The sequence below is a fragment of the Gekko japonicus genome, unplaced genomic scaffold (assembly GCF_001447785.1).
Source record: "Gekko japonicus isolate JY-2015 unplaced genomic scaffold, Gekko_japonicus_V1.1 scaffold747, whole genome shotgun sequence".
NCBI classification, from domain to species: domain Eukaryota; kingdom Metazoa; phylum Chordata; class Lepidosauria; order Squamata; family Gekkonidae; genus Gekko; species Gekko japonicus.
Genome location: NW_015160231.1, coordinates 395234 through 414907, shown reverse-complemented (window position 1 = coordinate 414907; position 19674 = coordinate 395234). Strand labels below are relative to the sequence as shown.

At 40.1% G+C, this 19674-nt stretch overlaps 2 protein-coding genes across 4 annotated transcripts in view; both read right to left on the bottom strand.

The window, feature by feature from the left end:
- Positions 1-609: 609 nt before the first annotated feature.
- LZTFL1 (leucine zipper transcription factor like 1) lies at positions 610-15198 on the bottom strand. The gene is made up of 10 exons (XM_015412319.1): positions 15127-15198; positions 13451-13575; positions 12906-13100; positions 12533-12593; positions 11189-11257; positions 7332-7397; positions 7103-7180; positions 3578-3751; positions 2538-2641; positions 610-1567 (listed from the first exon to the last, which is right to left on the bottom strand). Exons 1-10 carry the CDS (start codon positions 15127-15129, stop codon positions 1549-1551), a joined length of 894 nt encoding a protein of 297 aa, XP_015267805.1. The 5' UTR covers positions 15130-15198; the 3' UTR covers positions 610-1548.
- A 3550-nt stretch (positions 15199-18748) lies between these two features.
- FYCO1 (FYVE and coiled-coil domain containing 1) overlaps positions 18749-19674 on the bottom strand; it is an 80082-nt gene continuing 79156 nt past the window's right edge. For all 3 annotated transcript variants that reach the window (XM_015412391.1, XM_015412385.1, XM_015412397.1), the window contains one exon: positions 18749-19395. In XM_015412391.1, the coding sequence (XP_015267877.1) occupies positions 19320-19395 (76 nt within the window). In that variant the 3' untranslated portion in view covers positions 18749-19319. The remainder of the gene's footprint in view (positions 19396-19674) is intronic.

The following is a 19674-nucleotide window of genomic DNA, read 5'->3' as shown; positions in this document are numbered from 1 at the left end:
CATGAAATTTAGCCAACTTCAGAGGACCGTGGAAGACGGGAAGGCCTGGCGTGATCTTGTCCATGGGGTCGCGAAGAGTCGGACTCAACTGTGCGACTGAACAATAACAAAAAACCATCTCATCCTTTGCTGTCCCCTTCTTTTACCTTCAGTCTTTCCCAGCATCAGGGTCTTCTCCAGTGATTGCTCCCTTCTCATTTGGTGGCCAAAGTATTTGAGCTTCAGCTTCTGTATCTGGCCTTCCAGGGAACAGTCAGGGTTGATTTCTTTTAGGATTGACTGATTCGATCTCCTTGCAGTCCAGGGGACTCTCTAGAGTCTTCTCCAGCACCATAATTCAAAAGAATCTATTCTTCGGCGCTCGGCCTTCCTTACAGTCCAACAAGAGATGTTACCAAATAGTTTAAATATAAACAACTCCACTCCCACAGTTTTTCAACAGACATTTGAATTATGTAGTCCAAATATACTTCCAGTAAAGACACCACATAACCAAAGCAGGAATTTTCAATAAATGGCTTAAAGAAGAACTTTATAAATGCCAATATACAATAAAGACAAAATACATCATAACACAGAGTGACAGATACACAAAACCAAGAAGGCTGGAATACAGAAATGTAGACTGAAAGTGTGCCTTAAGAAAGCAATGGCATCACTACCAAAAAAAGAAAAAAAACTTATATAAATCCTACAGAAAAGTTGGCCTCTTATAGCCTCCTGTCCACTTAGTGAACCTGGAACAAACCACTTAATTCTATGATCTGTTGCATATTGCTGGAATGTATGGGAGGGATCTAGCTAGAATGGCTGCTGCACATACCCTCTTTCTTCCATTGTGGCCTGACCAGAGATTCTGTGTAAATTACTGTGTGAAATGCACGAAAGATTTGAAGTAGGCTATCCTTGGAATTTGAGCCCTGCAATTTTAAAAAAGGAACTTTTAAAAAGCCCCTCACTCTTAAGACAACAAATTCAGTTGGAAATGTAAGACACAAGATTTGAGTACCAGTGTTACTTAACCAGTAAACAATTTTCTGCTTCTCATACACAGCAAACAGATTGCCCTTCCTTTTCAGTGCAGATCTTCTATTGCAAATTATTGAGCCAATAATATTTATACTGAATAACAAAAATTAGTGAACACACTATAGTACAGAATCAGCTTGGTGACTTTGCTGCTGCTACTGTAAGTGTAAAAAAATAAAAGCTATGTTTAAATCTCATGGAATGAACTCCTTGTGCCTTAGCATTTAATCACTTGCTTAAAAAAATAAAACTCTCTACAGAAAAACTGGCTAATGACTTTCCGCTTGCAAGTTTTGGGGCAGTGCACAAAGTAACTATTCAGAAAGGCATAAACGGAGAAATAAGACTACGTCTTTCATTTAAATTCTCATTAACTGCTTCCTAAAAATAAAAGATAGTTTTAAAACCAACAGAAAATAAACTCATTAGAAAGCAGGAAGTTGTAATGGATGGAAAAACTGATCCCGTTTCGAATTCCTTTTGTGGCAGATTTTTGACAGACTGAATACTTTTCAGATCTTAGTCATCTGGCTCATATCTACAAAAAGAGAAAATCAGATAAAAAATTAAAATATAGTAGCAATCTGTCATTTGAAATAAGCAAACAAAATTTCAGATTATATTGTACAATGCCATAGGAGTTCGGCAATTATATACTATTTATAATTTTCAATTTTTGGTTACCCACTACCATTATCTTGGGATATCCTTACAAAGATTTTGACACTGTGGTGCATGTCCTGATAATGCTTAGCTCAGATTACTGCAATGCACTGTACATGTAGCTGCCCCTGACGACTGTCCATATTCTACAGTTGTTACAAAATGCTGCAGCTAGAACAGTGACTGAAGTGAGTCATAGGGACCATACCACTTCAGGTTTGTTCCATCTACACTGGCTTTGCTCTTAGTACCAGACTGTCTGGCAAACTGCTTGTGAAGCTGAAGGTAATTTAAAAAGTATTTATTTATTGAAAACATTAGGTGCCATAATGAAAACAACAAGGACTAAACTCACAGAAGTCACAGTTTAAAACTCCAAATAGGACCACCAATGGTAAATAGTAAATCAATCAAAATGCAGTCCTAAACAAAACTGTCTGCAACTGCCTCCTGCAGATAGACAACGAGGGGCCCAGGTGTACCCCCCTGGTGAGGCTGTTGCATAATTGTGGGGCTGCCGTGGAAAAGGTCCCCTCTTCTGTGCCAACCAAATGGGAGTCTTTAATTGGTGAGAGAGTCAGAAGGGCATTTCTCGGTGATCTTTATTCACAGGAACATATGGGAGTAGATGGTCCTTCAGATATCCCAGTGCCTAGCCATACAGTTCACAAAATAGTATGAGGATCTACTGTTAATTTTTTCCCACTAAGCATATGCAAATGCTTTGGCACATCAGAAGTAGTATTTCTAGATCCAAGCCTCATTTTCTATTTACTGAAAATTTCTAGCTCCTGAGAGTTAGCAAAAGCAACACAGACCGGGCATGCTAAGAGAGTACCACTAACTTTGAAAGTTTTTTCCGTAACTCCTTTATCTGTTCATTCTTCTTCGCAAGAATCTCTTTCATGTTGCGGTAAGCAGCTGTTTGTTGGAACTTCTTTTCCAATTCCTGTTCATCAGAAACATTTACATATTTACTCAGTGGTTTTTAACTTTCAAACAAGAATTATGTTCAATTTACCATTATTCAATTTCAGATAGAAGACAAATAAACACAAAATAATCCACTATATAAACAAACATGCATAATGACTGTGTTGGAAATGTAATAATCTTGCATCCATGTTCTATTAAACATTTTCTACAGCAGCGAAGTCACTCAGTTCACATACAGTTACCCTGGGAATCAGAGCTGAGATTTGCAATTCTGATTTCCAGGCAAACTATGGTTTGTGAAAGCCACAGTTTGTCCAGTTTGCATGTAATAGCAAACAATGATTTACTAAGAAACAGAAGGAAGAAAGAGTGCTACACTGCATTAGTGAAATGGGCAATGGATGAGGGAACATGAATGCCTGCACTTTTCCTAACCCTCCAAAACACTGTTTTAAGTGCGTGTTATTTTTGAGAGGAACTTTTCAATTTTTTTATCCTCACTTCTGAATTAGAGGAATCTAGGATGCCATTGCACTGATTTTTTAATCAGGCCAGCATGGTACAGTGTCTTATAATTCCACTCACCTTAGTGCAGAACTTTCCTCCAAAAGGGTATTATTTCTAAATTTCCCCCCACCATATGATTAACCTCCCCCACCAACATCAGTAAAACTTGTAATTTAAAAGCCACTCCCCTTTCAAAAACAGCAGGAGCTAACTAGCTATTTAACTTTAATCATATTCTGGTCTATAAAAGGCCAAGCAATACCTAAGCAAAAAGGATATTCCGTTATTGTCCTTCATGTAGATCACAGTATTCTTGTATAACGAAGGAAACACTGTACATCCTTCTCCACTAGCACTGCCTGAGCTTTATATATTACAGAGCTCTGAATTTTTTTTACAAGAATGGCAATGACCATAGCTATGTAATGGAATGAAAACTGACCTTTTCTGCCATAGCTAGTTGGTCATGAACCTTAAGGAGCTCATGCTTTGTTGTCACCAGATTCTCTTCCAAGGACTTTTGGTTTGCAGTACTGTCATTCAAAGTTTTTTCAAACTGGCACTTCAGAGCAGCGACTGTATTTTCTAGTTCATTAATATCCTGAGTTGTGTCAAACTGAAAAGAGAATTAAACATGAACATTCATGAACATACATGAAGCCGCCCATTGGTCCATCAAGGTCAGCTCTCCAGGGTCTCAGGCAGAGGTCTTTCACATCAACTAATGCCCAGTCCTTTTAACTGGAGATGCTGGGGATTGAACCTGGGACCTTCTGCAGACAAAGCAGAGGCTCTTCCACTGAGCCACAGCCCCTCTCCTTTTAGAACACAATTTGTATAAAAATGCTAAATAAATTCTCATTAAGGCTAACATAAAAATGAGTTTTTGTATGTATACTACACATACATATTCTCAAAATCTGAAATGCTTCATATCATCAAACATACATACAATGTACTCATAAAGGAGACATAACTTTAGACTCATTTTTTCCAGAATAGGAAGGAGATGGCAAAGCAGTACCCTTGTCATTATAACCTAAAAACAAGTAATAAAAGAGAGCTCTGAAGTGGAGATGGTCAAACAAGTTATTTAATTACAGTGTAATTTTTAATCTGAAAACTTGTACAGAAAATACCACCTCCCACAAGCAGATGTCTGCAACACCAAGGTATCAGAGTAACATAAAAGAACTTCCATGCTTATGTAATGGAACTGCGAGGTATACGTTCTTGTTTTATGTTGTAGTTTTTATTCAGTGTGAGCGTGGACATTGTAAGTGAAGCATACTTAGCAATACAAAAAAAAAGGGGAAATGAACTGTTCAACCAGAGTCACTGTCATGAACTGTTGATTGAGAACAGGGATGCTGATTGTAGGCCTGGAGACCAAGCCCTACAAGGAAAGGCAGAGGGATTTGGGAATGTTTAGTCTGGAGAAGAGGCAGTTGTGGGGGGACATGATTGCTCTCTTGAAGTATCCGGGCTGTCACTTCAAGGAGGGCAGGGAGCTGTTCCTGTTGGCAGCAGAGGATAGGACTTGCAATCATGGATTTAAATTAAGGGTGGGAATGTACCAGCTGGATATTAGGAAAAACTTTTTTACAGTAAGTGTTGTTCAACAATGGAATCATCTGCCTAGGGAGGCGGTGAGCTCCCTCTCACTGGCAGTCTTTAAGAAGCATCTGGATGAACACTTTGTAGGCATAGTGTAGATCAGGGGTGTCAAACCCATTGGTTATGAGGGCCAGATCTAACATAAATGGGACCTTGTTGGGCTGGGCCATGTGTGTCATAAAATGTAATGCCAGGTAGCGGAGATATAAACTTTATAAAGGACACAAACAAAAAGGGTTTTTTAATTCAAAACAAAATCATGCTTAAAACATTAGCACTCTTGCAGTACACTGTTTATTTAACAGTGTCTGATAACTGACACCTTTTGCTCTGAATTATTGCATCAAAATGTCTGTGCTGTTGCCATTTTGAGTATGATGTTCAGGTGTGTATCTGTAAGCTGCAAACCTATGATGATGCAGCAGCAGCAGCAGAACAGGAAGAAGAAGCAGAAGATAGCCAGTTCCACTGTGGGCCTGATAGAAGTCCTCCAGGGGCCTAATCCAGCCCCCGGGCCGCATGTTTGACCCCTGGTGTAAACTGATCCCGCACTGAGCAAGGGGTTGGATTAGATGGCCTGTATGGCCCCTTTCAACTCTGTGATTCTATGATTACAAATCAGACAGAAAGCACTTGAATAAAAAGGCAAACTAAGAATTCAGGTAGGTATTCTTGTTACAATTTTAAAAATTGAGCTCAAACACCAACCTGAAAAACCATGAAAGTAAAATTAGCTCTAATGCTTTGGGGCTTCATTTTATTACAGTAAAAGATAGTTCCAGAGAAACAAAATTTATCAGCATACTATTCTGTATTTCCCAATAGCTTCCTTTCTTTCCTTTTCAAAGCTCCTATGATCAGATGATCTTGAGCAATGGCTAAAAGAATAATGCATTATTTACTAAAGGAAAATATGTTAGACAGAAATTTTCAACCAAGTAGGTTATGTTTGGGTCATGGTCTGGAATCAGATAAGGTATATTACCCCCTTGGAGTTTATTAAATGGAGAGTGTGTGGAAAGCAGTGAGATTCAGTGGTTCTTAAAAGTGGTAAAAAAATGGTTTAAAATATTTTGTGAGACGGAGTATCAATTTTACCCTGGTCGCAAAGGCAAAAACGGTCTGAATATGGAATACAATGAAATCTCCCCTGTAATACTTTGGATGGGATGGCATTAAGGCAAGCTAAAGTGAATGCCCTAACAAGGTGGGGGGCCATTAGGTGTCTCATGTATAATGGCAGAGTCCGAGGAGGTAAGATACCAAAGAATTGACTCAAGCAGACTCTGCAAGAGCGAACACTGTACTGTTGTAATCCAGCTCCATAAGGCAATGCTGGACAAGTTAAAGGGCCTTTGCCTTACTGAACAAGAAGATGTCTTCAGTTATAAGCCCAAACTGCCTTAATCTAGCATCTACTGTCTTCATCCATTGAGAATGGTAAGCGTCTTGTTTGTACAGCAGACCTTCAGCTTCTGAAGCAAAAATAATTCTTAGCGCGGAGCCACGCTCTAGCTTCCAGTGACTTTTGGCCGAGTTCAGCTCTGAGAGATACGTTTTCCCAATAGCTGCAACTAGCAAATCCCTGACTTCACTCTTTTAGTCTTGGCCATATGAGAAAATCCACTGACAGTCCAAACGAGACCTTCAGGGCTGAAAATCTAAGCCTACTTGCATGGGAATTAAAGACCACTCCAATCAATGGGATTTATTTGAAAGTAAACACAGAAAAGGAGGGCTGGATGACAGAGTTTCAAGGAGTTATTTAAATCTGACAAGTGGATTCACTGTAAATGTTTTAGGGCTGAAAAAGTACAAACGCTTTAACAACATGGTACAAGAGTAATAAATGAAAGTTCAGTTGATCAGTGATGTTAACTTTTAATTTATCTAAAATGACAGCTCAAGACTTGGCCATTGTTAGCCTGGGGAGTTAAAAAAATCCTGGGAATTAAAAAACCCCAAGTACCAAATAAAAGCTGCAGAAGTTCTTAATTTCTGTGAACAAAGGATACCCCCAGCTGAACAACACTGTTGTATGAAAATGATATGTTACAAACAATAATTATATTGCCTTAGATAATACATACCAGATGCCATATTAGAAAGCAAAATCAAAAGAAACTTGAATTAAAACAATGAAAAAACTGTATGAAACACAGAATAAAAACATAAAATTAACAGGTATTTAAATGCCTACTTTATAATACTCGTGTCATAAATCAAAGAAAATCATTCTATTTTGGAATTCATCCAAGTAGACTTTAAAGCCTTATTACAGACTTTGGCAGTGCTGCAATACACATAAGCAGAAATGCAGTACCCATATGGGCCTAGGGCACAATTTTACCTTTTTATCTTCTTGAACTATCTGTAGATCTCGCAGAGCCTTCTCTAGCTTTGATTTTTCATCCAGTGCAGTCGTCGCCTGTAAGAAGACTTGAACATTAAAATCCTAATATGTTTACAGAAGTAACAAGATTGTGTTTTTTCCATGCATGTATCACTATCTCACAGTACAACGCTATCCAGAGTTACACCTGTAAGTCTGTTTAAGGCTGTCCTGTTAATGAGTTTACCTGCACTTCTATAGTCTTTAATCTAGTCTTCAGTTTTTCATTTTCTTCTTGAAGTCTCGCAATTTCCTGCAGAAAAATAAAAAGTTAGCTTGATCATGACTATATTCCTGTATTGCTAAGTATGTTAAAACTACCAAAATATCTGCTGGCACAGGGCTGTAGCTAGTGTGTGCTCCGCAGGGCGATGACCCGTCCCAAATTTTTAACACCCTTCCCTGAATCTGAGCGCCCGCCGTGCCATTTTCCTGCTGCATCACACTGCACTGGTCAAAGCGCAGTTTCCACCTCCTTTCCTCGGATAAGCCAGCATCAACTGCTGCATGGCCTCAGCAGAGCAGCTTCTCCTCTTTCCGGAGTAGCTGGCAGCCGTGCGTCATCGTCCCTTTCTTCTTCTAGCAAAACTTTCTCAGCTGAGTTGGGGGCATCCCTCTCTTCATCCCTCCTCCCCCTCTGTGGGGACGGAGCTGTGCCTCACATTTATTTAGAGGGTATTTTTTAAAAAGGAAGACCAGGTAGCTCCCACAAGCTGCCCTCCTCCACTCTCCTGGCCAGCCTTTCTTGAAGGCAGTGCCTGTGAGGATTCTCTTAGGAGTACCCAATCGCTGCTGCCAGGCTCCTGGGAAGCTCCGGGTTCTGGTTTTGCCAATTTTCTCCTGAGGTGGAAGGTATTTTGGAGGCGCGCCTGAGCTACAGGCTCCTCCCTGCCTTATCTGCCTGGGGAGGGGAAAGTTGTGGAAATACTAAGTTGTGGGGGGGAAGAGAACAAGCAACCAGGGGATAGGCTAAGCCATTGCTGTATAATTAGAGGAAAAGTGGAGGATGGAGAGTCTACCTTGGGGAGGGTCAAATTCCCGATTTTCCAATTTACAACCTGTAATAAACCTAAAACACTTTTTTCTGCCCCTCCTCCATCAGTGCTCCCTTTCCATCCAGTGCTCCCCCATCAAAAATCGTCTAGTTACGGGGCTGGGTAGCTAGTGTCCCATACCAGAACAACCATTTCCATACCAGGACAACAAAACAAATTAGACAATGGCAGCTTTTTTAGTCTGTCATTTTCATAATAACCCACATTAAGTCATATTAATACATTTATTTTATTCCTAGGTTATTTTAAAGGACAGAGTTTATAGATGTAATTTTTCTGTACATCACAGAAAAAAAGGATGTCCACATTCAATTAATATTTCCTTCTCCTATGCCCATTTAACTCTAGAGAGTGAAGTGATCCAGGGGAACAACAAAGATCAAACTGCAGCTGTTAGTGGAGAAATGTCCCTTACTTAACCTAGGGCAGGAACATGTTAATTTGGATTGCTCTATGTGCAGCCGCCAGTTCCCATCTGTGATTAATCAGACTGAGGCTTTGAACTCTTTTCCAATAAAACATTGACTTTAAAGACATTTCCAGTCTCTTTCTAGGTATGCTACCCTCTCTGGATTTCAGAACAAAAGCCACCAGAACCTTTTTTAACTAGAGTCCCCTTCCAGCCAAGAGCAAGGTTCAGACTCTTAACTGGTCTCTAGGACTTAACACATTAGCAACTCTAGCTCAGAGATGCACTTAATCTTACATAGGTAGCATGTGGCCAGCTAGGCACAGGAGTTACATCAGACAAGTTAGAAACCAGGATAAGTTTATTCAGCACAGAACTTAGCAATTAGACTAATAAGGATTTCAAAACAAGAAAACTTATGGCTCTTGGCCCTCACTAAACATAAAAGAGATCTACATAATTACCAGAGATGATCTATAGTCCAAGATTGTCCAGTGTTATAGTCCAGGTACCATCTTTGTGCAAGCATGCAGCCATGTACTCAGCCTCACAAAGGAGTTCTTTGTCTCTCCCAGAGACAGTATGGCAAGACAGCATTTCAGGTGTCCATCCGAGATCTCACAAACAGGAACAGAGAGAGAGCTCTCCTCCAAGGGATCAGACAGTTAAAAACCCCAATCTAGTCGCAAATTAGGCCTGGCCAGGAGCCAATTGGAGTAGACGTAGGAGTGTCCAATTGTTGAGTTGCCATGGGTGCAACATCTGAATGGCTAGAGCTCGGAAGGCCACACCTGCAGTCATGTGACCCCCAAATTCCAGCCAGTCTATGGGCTACGTGCTTCGGCTACGTGAGCTTCTGACATGCTTGGCAGAGGCCATCTGGTCTCTGTCAGCATGGAAGTGTGAAGAATGTGGAGTCATAGGCAGGGCTATTGAGGCCATTTGGCTTCAACAGGAACAAGGCACAGCATGGTATCAGAAAGACATTCCAGGGGAAGGCATGAAACCTTTAGAAATCAATATTTCTATACAGATATACACCACCAATTTTACTGGCATTTATCTATATAAAATAAAATTCAAAGACAGCAGCATTGGCTACAGCTTCTATCAGTTTAGTGCACTAGAATCTCTAACATTTGCTTGTCTTGAAGCCCTGGTACAAGAGACAGAGAAGAACTGCCGGGAAGACTAACACATTCATGAGTTTCTGAGGGTTTATCATGTCAAATGCCACTGACCCAGGTTCATCCATAATTCAGAGGTTTCTGATTACACTGCTGTGGATTGGGATGGAGGAGAAAGAATGCTTGTTTTTAAAAAGAGTCTTGATTTTCAATTATTATAAATTGTATATTATTTTGTATAATTTATTATTAAACCTTAAATATAAGCAGGGCTTTTTTTCTGGGGAACACACTGGAATGCAGTTCTGAAACCTCTTCGACAAAATTCTTTTAGAAATGTTTAAAATTCATGAGTTTTCAGTATACAGATTGAAAACTTCATTTCCCTCTTGAAAGTTCCAGCACCTCTTTAAAAGGAAAAAAACTCCGCCCTGAATGTAATTATAGAGCTGTGACATTCTACAAAATAATGGGCATTTCCAAATTACATGTGCAAAAAATGTTTTGCGAAATTCTATCTGCTAAAAATACAGACATATTGGGTGCGTTCAGACGGGGCATTTCTGCCAGCATAAACTGCACCGGTTGGAACCGGTGCAGTTTATGCCGGCAGAAACGCGATCACATTTACCTCCATCTTCCGGATCCCTCCGTTGGACGCCCGCTCACACGCTGCGGGCGTCGGCGGTTTTTTTTTTTTTAAGCACAGTTTGAGCATGCGCATAGGCAGCCATTCAGAGAATGGCGATCTTTGCGCATGCTCAACCTCCCCCCATTACATTTAGGTAAGCACTTACCTTTAAAGTTTAAAGCCCAACCTGGCCTCCCTGTAGTCCCGGACTCCTCCGGGAAGTTAAACTAAGGGCTTTTTAAAAAAAAAAAAACAAACGCTCAGGGCGAAGCTTCGCCAAAGCACATATCGCTTCCTTTAAAAAAAAATAATGGCGGGGGAAAGCCGGAAGCCTCAGGCTTCCGACGGAAGTAGTTGGGGAACGGGGTGTAGAGGGCTGTGCACCGGTTAGGGAGAGGAGGCAGATGTGCCCCGTCTGAACGCCGGTGAGTACAACGGTTGGAACCGGCACCCTAACTGGTATAAAGTCCCCGTCTGAACGCACCCATTGGGTTGGATTAAAAGTCATTATCAGCTGGCAAAAAGAACACTTCTGCAGATGGTGGTGGTATCTTCACCTGTTTCCCTCTTTCACTGCAGAGTCCCACACTGTGCAAAGTGATGTTCTAGAGGTGGAGAGTGTGTGATTCCATTCTAAGAGCAGAGCTCTGTTTACAATACTTTTAATACAGATAAGTGTTTTCCAAAACAATTTGTTCTTTGTTTATATAATCTTACTGGATTATGGTAACTTCTAAAAAGAGGTAGAAATAATGTGTATGACAGGCTCAGTTGAATACATACATAAGTAACTATATACATAAAACAAGAAACAAGTCTTACCTTCTGTAGCAAGTCTGATGCTCCTTCATGCAGTGGAGTAAGTTTAGGTTTAACCTGCTCAGGATTGGCCTACAATAGTCACAGAAATGTAACTGATTAAAAAGAAATTCTTCCTGACAACACAATATCAAGTATTCCTTGTGCTTTCCTAAATTCTAGCAGGAAAACTGCTAATTTCTAACTAGTATACAAAAAAACAAATTTCAGGATATTTTAATGACTCATGAAATGTAACACATGGCACAATACATATAGTTCATGTGAGTGATTTACCAACACGAAGGAAAACAGACCTCTGTTTTTGCAAGGGTTTTGCATATATGTCTATTCTACCCTTTCTCTCTCCCATCCTTAAGACTCTACCCTTGAGATGTACTTGTTGTTCAGGTTAAAAGTAACTGAAAAAAGCCGCTAGACAAATCATCGGTGGTTGTTTGTGGCCCCCAAATGTTGGCTCTACTTACTACCAAGCCATAATTTGTGTTTGCCAGGCATCTCCCTTCCCCCAAACCCTTTGCATACAGCAGAGAACTCAGAGAATGAGATGGTTTCTGGTACAGGGGTTGTAGAGGGGTTACTCTCCACACCGAAGCCTCAGCTAGAGTACCCAGCCTCTTCCTTCTTCTTCCCAGTCTTAGTCCTGGACAAGGAGGGAGCTAGGGACTATATTTCTAGGCCTGCTGATCTCAGCCCCTTTAACAGCAGTGTCTAACTCACATGTGCCCTTTCTTTTCTCTGACAGCCCACAAGAATCCTGGGTCTCAGAAGACTGCCTCCCATTTATCTGTTTTTTTCTAAAGTGTCACAGTTTGAGTTGCTGATAGCACAGCAATAGAATTCCAAATTGCCTCCTTGTCCAGCCTCACAATGGAAACTGTTCTTTCTGCCAACCACTGGACCTCCATTGCTTATCTCATTTTACTTTCTCCCCATCTCCCCAGGCCATTCTTTCTTTATCTCTACAATGCAGGCTGGATCAATGGTAATCCTCACAGGGGTGTCAGGGCTTTGAAACAGAAAGAACAAGTAAGTGTGTCTCACTCACACTGTTTCTGCCTTTTACAAAAATCAGCACATCATAAAACATACTTCCACATCCAAAATGGGGGGCAGGGAGATACATGCCAATGTTTTTCTGAGGAGGATCTCTTGCTTTAGGGATTGATCAGAGGATCTGTGGAGATGTGATGGTTATTATATATGCAAAGGCATGAAATGATGGCTTGATTGAGAACTGAGAATCCCTGCTCTAAGCAATTACTTTCTGGTTTGTTACTTTCCTCAAACTCAGAGCTATAAAAACTCACAGTCTATTTGGCCATAATGACAGAAACAGATACCTACCTTCTTATTTGAAGATACAAATTCTGCCCTTTCAAACTCTGCAAGTTGCTCTAACAAGTTCCTTGGAAAAATTAAAAAAAGTTTCAGTTAAATATTAGATACAATTCCTACATTGTATTCTTCACAGCAAATAATTAGGAAATGGAAGAATTAACCCATACATGGAAAAAACCACAAATTATGTCTAGACCAACTCTCACATGGACAAATTTCCCTAAAAAAGACACAGCATTATTTTACATTAAAAGTTACTTCAGATATTAAAGTGATACTTTAAAAAGTCCTGGAACAACATCCACACTTCACATGTTAAAATGTATCAGTAGAGCCTTCTGAGCCAATACAATGTTTTCTCCATGGTTAATATAGTTACCTATTTTCCAGCTCAGAAATGTCAGTCTGCAGTTTAAGATACCACTTCTCAGCTTGGGAAAAGATCTGACGCAGGAGTAACACATTTGTGTATGCTGTATTAATAAGTTCTGACTCTACTTCACTGTGTACCACAGTCTGCAAGCCATCCAGCATATCTGACACTTCATCTATTGTGAATGTCTCTTCCACAAGCCTGAGCAGAAAAAAATAATAAAAAATGACATAGAACTATTGAAAGAACCATACCAGCAATTAAAAATATCAGAAGAGGCCTTAAGAAGCATATGATTTTTTTTAAAATTGTGGCAAAATAATTGGCAGTTGGCCTTTTGCTAGATTTGCTCTTCTGAGTAAAATGCTTAAGCACAACGGTTGAGAGCAGCACATGCAAAGCACACTGGCTAATTTTTACATTTCATAGTAAGCCCTTTTCCCTCATTTATTGCTTTTCCAGAGAAGCCCCTAACCTGTGGGGTGGCAGCTTTTTTAGGGGGCTAAAGGTTTCTTTGAGTTATTTTTCATATTGCTCCATCCTTAAAGTACCTGCTATCCTTAAGGTCCTGAAAACAAGAGTCCACTGTCTTGAGACGCAGGCCACGCTTAGAGCGTGCAAATCGCATGTAGTTAATCACTTCATTCTGGTGGTGTTCGTTGAGACCTAGCTCTGCCTATGAAAAGAAAAGAGCACACAAAAGTAGTGTTTTTAAGTTGGCTCCTTCTGCTGATTTATAAGATGCTCACATTAATTTAACAAAAACAATTAAAGTTTTCTCAGCTAAAGAAGAATAAGCTACACTGGCAAATCAACTATCTGTTTAAATGCATGGTCTTCTACCTGAAAACAACAAAAACACATTTTAGTTTCATTTACTATAAATCAATAATAAAATTTAAATATATTTACATATGCTATTTAAGCCTTTGTGTTGGTTCTTTTTGGGGATGCTAAAGGAGGTACAATTTACAATACAACAAATAAAAGCTATCACAGTGTTAAAAACAAGACCACCTTTAATGTTTTTATTTCACTCTTCATTACAGTAACCTAGCAAAAAATCTTTATTGATTAAGCCTCATTGTTGTTCAAGTAATAGCAATGTGCATCTCAGAAAGAAACAAGGATAAAGCAACAAAAGTTAAAAAAAATTACAGTGATTCATCTTCAGTCATTCTGTCCCAGTTCTCCACACTTAACATTTCGCTCCTTCTACAGAGCCTTACAGGCTGCACTGACTTGTGCTCTTACTTGAGCTCAGTGAACCGAGCAGGACTTAGGTCTGGTTTGTACATGCAAGGGAATGAAGTAGCAATGCTATGATGTGGCAGGTCAAACTACTACACCTCAACCGCGACAGTGGAGTCCAGCTTTCAATGCTCCTTTGCATTAAAACAAACACCCCTTCCTGCACACAGAAAAGAAGAACAGGAGAAGAACATGCTGTGCCGCTTTTCTATCCGCAGGGAGCTTTCCACACAGGAGGGGCATTCCAAACCGTAACCCTCCAACCGTAGCAGGGGAGGAGGTTCATTCGACGTCCTCACTCTCCTGCCATGTGTGACCCACAGATCTTACATTCAACGTTGTTTATGGGCAGGTGCAAAACCGACATGCCTCTCCGAGCTGGCTCTGAGACACAACAGTGGGAGTATTTTGGCCATGTATATGAAAACTATACGAAGCTGCCGCATGCAGCGTCAGACCACTGGTCTGTCGAGGTCAGCATGTCTCACTCTGACCAGCAGTTGCTCTCTTTCAGCAAGGGGATCATTTCCCCACATCACTCTCTCAACGACAGACGACAACCCGGGGTTTTGAGGCAGATGCTCTGCGGCTACTGAGTTTTGTACCACGGGCAAGCCTGGCGGTGAGCTAGCGGGCGGCAGAACAGCCCGGTTGACCGTTACGGCCACATTCTGCACTACCCATCAACGGACAGCGGGCTGCAAGGCACGAAGGGCGACATTTGGGGGCACCGCTCTACATTGGAAGGGGCGTGACCGGGGGGGGTCGTCGAGACGGGTGAAGAAGCCCAAGGTCAGCGCGCGGAGGCCCCGTAACGGTTTCCAACGGCCGGAGGGGGGGACCGCCGCTAAGCCCAGGGCACTCTCCGGCCTGCTGCTGCCGGAACACGTCCACCTCCACTCTCTCCTTCCCGCGGGAAACTTGCGACGATAAGCGGGACTGAAAAGGAGCGACCCGAGGCAACTCAGCGGCTCACCATGACGAGCTCCCGCTCCTCAGTGAAGACGAGCAGGATGGTTGATTTACAGGACGATGGTTGCCATGGCGATGAAACGGCACCCTCGCCTCCGCCTTCTACCAAACCTCATTGGGCGAAGTAGTCTTCACGTGACAGGAAGTGAGGTTCGGTGGGCCGTCGGCTAAAGGGCAGGGAAACCGTTTGTTTGCTTTCAGAGATGGAAAGGCTCGAGCCACACGCATGCGTTCATTTGGTTTCCGGGTTTATTGCATGGGCCCCATTGAAATACATTACAGTACAAGTAGAGTTGCAATAAAAATGCGGAATGGATTTTCCATTAGAGTCTCAAGGCCCAAATACACTACTCTGGGGATGGAATGAGAGACAACGCAGTGTCACTGACGTGTCAGCATTTAGCACTAGTGTCCAGGGATAAGGCCTAGTGTTGTCGGGGACCCTACTAGAACGATAGATCTCTGTGTGGATTCTGCTAAACGCCAACCCTCAGAATGCATGACTGATTCTATCAGAGTGGAAATCCTCTTAGATTTCCAGTTTTGGTAGAAATGGTTTTTCAGCATTTCTCAGTTTACCCACTGTATTGCTGGTACAAACTTGTCTCTTCTTCAAGGAACGTCTAAAAAAACCCAGACAATTAGTACTGGCCAAGCCAGATCTACTCAAACAAAAGTGAAACAACATCAGGGTAACTGAAAGCTTTTTTAAAAATCTCCTAAAAATCCTATTAAGCCTCTATTAAATCGGCTATTGGCAACCCTAAAGTCTAGGATCTACCCAGTGCTATTCTGACATGCTAAGCACTACTATACCACATTGCCCCCTCCCATTAAATATATACAAATATGGGGATTTCTGGGCTTTAAATGTTTGTGTGGTAGGTAGAAAATCAACTATTCTTGTGCTATTCTGAGCTACTTAAAAGACCTAATGAATCGACCCCTTGCTATAGAAGAGCATTTATGCTTGCTCAGTTAAATTCTTTCCCCTTGGCCATACTGGAAGGCTGAATAGCAGACATAGCGTATTCAGAGTTTGTAAATGTGGATATGGAAAGCTTGTGTCAGTTGTTACCCAGGTTGTCATTAATCCACTTGGGATCAATGTACATCAGAATGTATTGGTTCTATTTGAACTCATTACTCTGAATGGGGAAACATGCATGTAATGGGAATATACAAAGATTAATACTGGAATGAGAAGCATACTGAAATGAATGTAATAAAGATTTCCACTGATCATAAATCCATAGCAGAATCATAATGTCATTCCTGATAGTAATATTGATAATAATTTACTGATGTCTTATTATACACCCCCCCTATTGTGCAAGGGTAATTATCTGCAATAGAAAATTTAAAATAAAATACAGACAGCTTGTTCTTCCATAACATAATATATATTTAATATCATAAATAAGAAATATAATGTTTGACAAATCCCCTCCATGTCAATTTGAACAAAGATACCCTTACAAAAACTAGCCATTCTATAAAAACCCCCAAACAAATCCAAACCCATAGTAAAGTAGACTAGGAAACCACAGCTAAAACATTAAGTGGATTTCAGTCCAAAATCCATTTTATATTGCACAGTACATGGCAAACAGTATTTTGGGTTAATTAAATAAACTTATTTTCTCAACTAAAAAGAAAATACAACCTTGTCTTTCAATAAGAACTCTATTCGATAATGAAATGGCAAATGCGTACTTTCTATTATATTGCTTTGATTTTTAACAGAACCTATTATATTGCTTTGATTTTTAACAGAACCTTTTTTTCCTTTTTTATAATGCTGGATATGCCAGAGATCCATTTACTATTACACCAAAAATGCCATTAAGGGCCACCCTCTGAACCCACAGTCCGAGACTCAAAACTTGCCCAGGTATTACATAGTAATATCAAGCAGTTAACTAAGACCCCATTCACATGCCACATTCTCTGCACTGACAGTGCGCATAGGGGGACAGAGAGTGCACAGCGTAGACGAGCAGCTGGCATTGTGCCATTTGCTCTGCCTGCCTTGCTATGGTAGTTCAAAGGAGCTGGATAGCAGGGGGGGTTACTATAGCTCTTGTGCTACAGTAGCATGAACTCCCCCTACATCATATAGCACTTTTTTGACAACAGTGAAAAAAGAGCATCTTTTTCTTGTGAATCACTGAGGATAAACAGTTGCTTTTTCCAGTTATCATGGTCTTACAGTTTATACATTTCTAAGGAAGTTAAAAAAATGTGAGTCTTAAAATATATCTTCCCACTGCAGCTTGCTTATAGTATCCATGCTGGGGGCGGGGGGAGTTTGTAGGCTTAACAGCTGCGTCAGGCATCTTCACGGAGGGACCCAATCCAAACTATGACCATATGATGCGGCAGGCCTTCGTCTGGACCATACTGCTTAATAACTGCATGCTTTGTATGCTCTTTAAAAGTTCTGCAACACATTCATAGTTCTTCATTGCATCACAGCAATGATCATTGTGGCACTGGGGTTCAAAAGGAACTTTCCAAAGTTTCAAAAGTCTGCCTCTGAGAATCAGCAATTTTATAAATACTGAGTATTCCCCACAAGAAATTCTAACTCTTATGACAATTGTTCCCAATGGGAAAAGTTTTAAAAATACATGTTGAAATATTTGAAAAATACAACAATTTAAAGTTCTACTTTACAAAAACAGAATGAAAGTATGTCCTTGAAAATTCAGTGTTAAAAACTGCCTTGTTTCAGAAGTGTCAGATGACCTCATTCATTTCCAGACAGACATAAACATTTTGGTTTTGGAAAGATCTGGTTCAAATCTTTCTGGACTCTTTGTACCAGGAATTCCAAGTTGGAATCTCTCAACTGCCTTTCAGACAACAGATGGATACTGAAATTTGAGCTAGTGCACTGATTCATTACTAGTGTATTCAACACAGTGTACACTAGGTGTCAGGAATGAGTTTTCAGTTTTTCAGTTGACTCATCTGGAAGTTCAGTGTTACCATATTTAAAAAAAACAAAAAGAGGACCTATTTTCTGACTGACTCCTTCAAACAAGTGATCCCTATGACAAATCTCATTTTAAATACCCCTGCTATTTTTTTTTTTGTTCAGTCGTACAGTTGAGTCCGACTCTTCGCGACCCCATGGACCAGATCACGCCAGGCCTTCCGGTCTTCCGCCTAACTAGGAATATTCATAACCTTCCAACCCCAAAAGAGGACATTTTCATCAGTTTTTTTAAAAAGAACCCAAAAGAGGACAGACACCAAAGAAAGAAGACATGTCTTCTCAAAAGAGGACATCTGGTAACCCTAAAGTTCACCCAATCTACCTTCTGTTATGGCTATTAGGAAAACAAATATTTGTATTCATTTTGTACTATTACTGTTAAGGATATGGCTGCCAATGCTCAAACCCTGAATGTTCTCCTTAGTATATTTGCTAGCCAGCACCCCCAAATCATGCTAGTGTAACAGTATTAAACATTCATAGACTTAAAATTAGGCTGTAAAAGTTAAAGATGGGGGGGGGGGAATCCCTCTCTTGGTAAGATCACACAATAATTTCCCTGTAATGTAGCTATTCATATTGACTTCTAAAACACTCTGTCATTTCTAAAGGTCAATGCTTCATGAATGAGTCTGCCATTAAGTATTTAATGGGCTATTAATCTCCATTACTGGGTGGAGTTCACTAAATTTGGTAAAATTAATGGAGGGGGTGGGCTTTGTAGATTTTGCAGGGTTTTTTTTTAAAATTAAGGGCTGTATTTTACTAAAAATGGAGTATAAGAAGCAACAGTGCTTAATTTTTTAAAAAAATATAAAAATTTTCAACCTATATTGATTAAATCAGAAGCATATTTCAGTTCCTATTTCTTAGCCCTTTGAAAACTATGTATCTGGATTCAGAGCCATTTATATGTCAAGTGCAAGCTGCATTGCTTCTTTGTTTTGGTTTTTAATTTAAATAAACAAAATGGCTTTTGAACGTTGGCACATGGTCCAGAATCTTTAGTGTTAGTAATAAAGATGTTTTCCTTTATATATGTACCAACATGTAAGTGCAGTTTTAGAATTATTGCATAGATGTAGCAAGGTTTCAAACACATTTGTGTTCTTAGTGCTCAGATAGATATATAAATAGTGTTTCTTAAAAATAAAATTTGAACAGAGACATATAAATATTGCATATATCCAAGGCTATGGAAAATCACTTCCATCATAAATCACTGGGCGTTGAAGTGTTAAGTGGTAAAAGACTTTTTTGGAGATAAACCTGTAGGGGAAAAAAATAGAAGAAGCATCAACTAAGCTTAAATTGTAAGAGAACAAAATCTTGTAGGATCTAATCCAGAATACAGAGATAGATAGATAGACAGACAGACAGACAGACAGACAGACAGACAGACAGACAGACAGATAAAGCCCCCTTGAAATCAATATTACTTGTGTTGAACCGGTTGCTTTTGGGGCCTAACTGCACAATTGTAACCATGTTTAGTCGAAAGTAAGTCTCATGGATTTCAGTGAGATTTACTTTAAAAAAAAAGTTTGT

Excerpts from the sequence above, each read along its gene's own strand:
- LZTFL1 (XM_015412319.1), bottom strand. Across the intron at positions 13,101-13,450 it reads CAGGACCTTAAGGATAGCAG|GCTTGTGGAAGAGACATTCA; the intron begins GTACTTTAAGGA and ends TTTTCTGCTCAG. Across the intron at positions 12,594-12,905 it reads ATTTCTGAGCTGGAAAATAG|GAACTTGTTAGAGCAACTTG; the intron begins GTAACTATATTA and ends AATTTTTCCAAG.